The sequence below is a fragment of the Pteropus alecto genome, unplaced genomic scaffold (genome assembly GCF_000325575.1).
Source record: "Pteropus alecto unplaced genomic scaffold, ASM32557v1 scaffold22, whole genome shotgun sequence".
In the NCBI taxonomy this organism is placed as follows: domain Eukaryota; kingdom Metazoa; phylum Chordata; class Mammalia; order Chiroptera; family Pteropodidae; genus Pteropus; species Pteropus alecto.
This window is the reverse complement of record NW_006434839.1, coordinates 9,351,709-9,356,884: the sequence shown is the minus strand read 5'-3', so window position 1 is coordinate 9,356,884 and position 5,176 is coordinate 9,351,709. Positions and strand designations below refer to the sequence as shown.

Genomic DNA, 5,176 nt, shown 5'->3' with positions numbered 1-5,176 from the left:
AAAATGAACACCATCTTGGCTCTGGCTTAGGAATACCTCTTTGACTAGAAACACAAATAAATTTTAAGCTTTGTAGCCAAGTGAAAAACTAAAATTTTGACTGTCTGCTGCTCCACTGAAGTTTTCTCGGTCTCTGCTCAGTCTCAGTCCCAGAAGGCAAGGGGGAAAACAGGTCTCCAGCAGCAAGAATTTTAACAAAAATTTTATTAACACATGTCATATTCCTGGGATATGAGTCCTTAAAACACTTCTCCACATTAAAGACACTAAAAGCGCTCAAGTCCTTGGTCCTCCGTCTAGTCTCATAACCGCACACTCCTTTAACAGAACCAGGCTTGCTGTGTCTCACCCTGTCCATTCCTGTGTGGAAACAGGTTTCTCCTCTGTCAGATGCAGACGGTGACAATCACTGCCTTTGAAAGCGCAGGGGCTCCTTATGATTAAGCCAGAACGGAGATAAGCTGATCAAAAGGGAATTCGGACTTTATTTTTCAAAGTCACTCATTTTACTTCTCTCCAGAAAAGGCTGAAGTATCTTCAGGATGAGCATAAAGATTCCCACTGCCGGAATATTCGGAATACCTTCCTTGATTTCTCAGACAGGCTCTAAAGGGAGAAAAGCTCATTATTAGAGATTAAATTCTTTTATATAGACAAAAGATATATAACAGCTTTAAGGCTTGGTCTGTAAATTTCTCCTACAATGATCTAGATATGTCTAGAATTGAGTAAAACAAGTTAATTTTATATAGTGCTATACATAATATGCTTAAAGCCAGACTAACTATCAAGAAGCTTGTGCTCTACTGTTAGATTCCTGCTAGCACACTCTGAGCCGCGAAAATCTGGCTCATGTCCTCCCTCCAAGTATCCGTATCTGTCCTTATCTTTGCATGTGAGGATGACACTTCTGACACACCATAGTGTGGCAACATTTTACGCTGGCTTCTCATCTGTGATGCTGAATTGGCCCTGGTTCATTATTTCTTGTAAACAAGGACTCACATTTATGCGATGCCTCACTGAGGTTAACAGTATAATCCAAGGCCAAGAAATAAAACTAAATGACCCTTAAGAGTTTAAATTATGACCTTGGCCTTCTCAGCTTCATGTATTAGCCAGTCAAGCTAATAATAGGAAGAATCTCACTGCCACTTGATCGTGCCTGTGAAGTGATCTGAGATTCTGAAAAATGGTGTTACAGGGCGACAAAACAATTCACTAAAAGATAAACATTCTCAGTAAGTCAGAACACTTGGTTTCCTCTGCCTTTGAGAGTCACAGTAAAGAGCCCAGGGTCTCAGTGAGAGCACAAATAACATCCAAAAGGATAATTCACTAAGTTACCTCCGTTTCTGACATAAGACGACATTTTCACTGTTTTCCTATCCTCTTTGTGGATGTCTCAATAAAATAAAGGCTCAGGAGGGAAAAATTTGAGCTCCTACTAGTGACTGAGGGCAACTCAGTTAGTAAAGTAACAAAGTTGAAACAAACTTAAGATGAAAAATAGTATAAGCTTTTTTCTAACATCAAGATCCTTTACCACAGCCTCAGTAAGCTTTGTACTTCCCAGTCATAGCAGCTGTGGGAAGGTTAAAAGACAAGCTACTAAAAAAGATTTTAAAAGTCCTGGAATGCAGGGCTAATTATAAGACCTACTTTTCCCATTACAAAAAAAAAAAAAAAAAAGTACTGTGGTGTTTCTTGTTAGTGATGACAGTGACAGAGAGGAGTTAATAAAAACTGTCAGTACACTATTTCAAGAGGCTCTAGGCAGAGAGGATTTATGTGCAAAGATAGATCTAATCTCTCTAATTTGAGAGGTGGGTCAAACATCTGTCTTCAGACAGTTTTATGTATTTGCAAGTTTTCAAGTTTTTTTCCTGCAAAAAAACTTGGAAAACCTTTATCTATATATTTATTCAGAGTACGAATGTACACTCTTGGGGTTTTAGCATCACTGTAGTTCCATGAATCTGGGAATGCTTCTTATAAACATCTGCTGTTGAGTATTATTTAACTTTATCCTTGGAGGGAACAGAGGTCAGAAATGATTATATTTATACCAGGCAGGCTATGAGGCAACTTAGAGAATGAGCCAACAAAAGAAAGAGAACCCAGCTTTCACGACTCCTTAATGCTCACCCTATCACTTCTAGCCTTTACACAGAGAGAACATTTGACTTGTTTTCTCAGCTGTCAGGATGGATTGGCATTTCCCCACATTTGTAACTAGCAGCGGTCATCGCTGTGTTAGCTGAGGATCAACGCACAAGTCTGGGGCTGCATCACAGAGCAGCCCACCGTGAGGAATGAAGTTATAAGGTTGGTGTCAGAGCGCAGACAGTTAACTGGCCAGGCTCCAAATATAAGTTACAACGACTGATGGAAATAGCAGCTGTTCTGCAACATGAGGCCAGAACAGCTGCCTATTCATCTTTCTTTTTTTCTACTCCTTTTTCTCTGAGTCATTTTAGTTGAAGAGAGAAAGGATTTATCAGAATTTGATGGAATGTCATGTGCTGAACTGCAGAGACACTGAACCAATTCCAGGCCTGTTCTCTAGGATGAAATCGGACTGAGTCTAACTTGACTCGTGAAAGCTGAGGGCAGGCAGGGCGCTAATTATAGGACTGGGCCCTGCTCCTCATCCTATAAACAGCAAGCGCTGCACACGATCAGGATGACGGCTTATCTCACCATGGAGTCTGTTTCCGCTGGCTGGTTAGACTGTTTGTGGGCCAAGAGGATGCTCAGCACTGACTTCCAGCCCGCTTCTGCAGGCGCGCTGGCAGCTACCTCAGTTTCACCATTCTCCCTGATTTCCTTGCCAAGTGTGATATTCACCCAGGGGCACCAGTCTCTGTGCTGAGAGGTGGGATCGAAGAAGCTTCGGGAGGATGTGTCCTGAGGGAGGAGGGGGGGAAAGCGGGTTAACGCAGGGCAGGCGCTCCGTGACTTCGGAGAGGCGTCGAGTCCACACTCAGAGCGCCCCTGTTTCTAGTTTTATGCTCTCCTTTAAGCTTTGCCTATGCATTACCCGCTTGCTTTTCAAATTCACTCCCTTCATGTCAAACAAACCCCACCTTCTCAGGTCTGTCCTCCCATCTCATTGCTGTCCTATGTGCTTCAAGTGTTTATCGCCTCTCTAGGATCCATCCCGAAGAAACGAACGACAAAACCCTGCACTGCTTTCCGTTTGGTCACCCAACCGTCTCATCTTCAGATTTATACACACGGTCTACTTATGGCCACAGGCCCAGGGACGGGCTCGTGCCCGCTTCTCCACCCTTCACGGTGGGCTCGGTGACTTCCACACGTGCAGGCGGACTCACCGAGCTGCTGGAAGAGCAGAGGCGAGCTCGTTTGGCTCTCCGGAGAGGACTAGATGGCACCTCCAGGCCGGCCGTGTCTCCTGTTCCCATGCTTCGGGTCACCGGGCGGGTTCTGGTGGTGGGACTAGCAGCCTCTGGCTCAGGACGGTCAACAGGACTGGAAGAGTCCCCGCTCCGGGTTCGGGAGAAGATGGGAGCTGGGCTCCTCTCAGCCTGAAGGAAAGAAGAGGTAACGAAAGTATGCAGTGTTATTAATGACTGTGGCCAGAAGAAATAGTTCCAGAAGCACGTGAAAGTCAGTATTTCATAGTTTAAACTCTAATAATTTAGTTTTTGAGCTATCTATATAACTCAACTCTTCAAAGAATATTAGACTTCTATACAAAATAATAAATTTAGCTTTTCCATTGTAACTGGTGAATAAAACCACTACATGGTATTCCGATCAATGTGGTTAGAAGCGAAGCCTACCCACCTAAGCTAGTTTCCAACTTTTCCACCAACAACACTTTTGGCAAGAATGCTGGTTTTTAAAACATCCACTCCAAACAAGCCAATTAAGTCTATACCTGCTCCGAGCCTGGGGAAAACGTGGCATCCTGGCTCCGAGTCATCATCCTCCGAGGAGACTCGGGCACCAAAAGGAAGCGCTCTGGCCGCCCGTCAGGGCCTAGGATGGGGGAGCTGGTCAGGCCAAAGGACGAATCCAGGTCGGCCATGGATGACTCAAGCTGCTGGAAGCCCCAGAGCCCAACCTTCCTCATGCACTGTGAACATGTTATCAGGGAGAGCTGCATGGGCTCCAAGGAAGAACTAGGTAAGAACAGAAAAGAAAGTACGTTTTCTCAAAGGGTAACATTTCCAAGGAACTAAGTGTAATGCTTTATCTCACCAAACAGATCTCTACAACAGCCCAGTGACTGGGAACCGCAGCTTCTCAGGAACGCTGTCCTCTGATCTCAGGACCCCAACTTCAGCATCTGTCACTTATTTTTATAGAAATATCTAGGGGCCTTGGTATGCTCTTCTGTGGCAAGACTATTCAAAGGTTATATTTTACAAATTTCCCTGTCTCACTTAAAACTTTTTCCCTTTTAAATGAAAATTATTCCTTAATCTACCATAAAAAACAAAGTAAATCAGGATTGGTTCTGATAGCCTTCTATCTCAGAGGCGGTCTATGCCTAATCCAGCACCTGGCATGGAAACACCAACATGGGGGCCCAGAAGACTCCAACTGGCATTTCCTCTGGTAGTTTATATCAATTGAACTGATTTTTCTTCCTTTCTGAGAATAGGAAGGGGCTTCACTGTTTATGGGAACACAAATTCCCAACTAGGAAGCGACAGTAAAAGAAACAAAGTGCAAGTGTGTTCAGGAATTCCTGTGTTCTAATTCTGGTTTTGTCACTGATTCTTACCGCCCACACTCCATCTTCAGTTTCTCTTTGTCTCTGTTTGTCTCACAGGAAACACCATGTGATCTCTAAATACTATTAGTGACTAATATATATGGGTGTATAATACCATAGTTCATGTCCCCAGGCAAATCTGCTGACTAACCTACACGCCCAGCCACAAACAGAGAGAATACAGGCAGTGACGTGGACTTGAATATCTGCGCCTAATTTGGTGGCAGTTTTTCTTTCATCAGTTTGGTGATCAAGTTCATCTTCAAGCAGGTGCAGGAGAAGACTGATCTTGTCTTCTGTCAAGCTCTACAAAGGAACCAAGGTAAAAAGCTAAAAGTTTCAACCACCAAGAAAAGAAAAGTTATATATACCGATGTATCTAGATAATACAAGGCAAAAATCATGACAGAAATGACAGGCATGAAA

At 43.6% G+C, this 5,176-nt stretch overlaps 1 protein-coding gene across 2 annotated transcripts in view; it reads right to left on the bottom strand.

The window, feature by feature from the left end:
* Positions 1 to 184: 184 nt before the first annotated feature.
* The window catches only part of ZC3HC1 (zinc finger C3HC-type containing 1), a 13,485-nt gene continuing 8,493 nt past the window's right edge, over positions 185 to 5,176 (bottom strand). For both annotated transcript variants that reach the window (XM_006910523.2, XM_025045945.1), the window contains exons 6-10: positions 4,902 to 5,056; positions 3,908 to 4,151; positions 3,339 to 3,551; positions 2,704 to 2,910; positions 185 to 606 (exon numbers count right to left, since the gene is read on the bottom strand). In XM_006910523.2, coding sequence (XP_006910585.1) covers positions 538 to 606; positions 2,704 to 2,910; positions 3,339 to 3,551; positions 3,908 to 4,151; positions 4,902 to 5,056 — 888 coding nt within the window. In that variant the 3' untranslated portion in view covers positions 185 to 537. The remainder of the gene's footprint in view (positions 607 to 2,703; positions 2,911 to 3,338; positions 3,552 to 3,907; positions 4,152 to 4,901; positions 5,057 to 5,176) is intronic.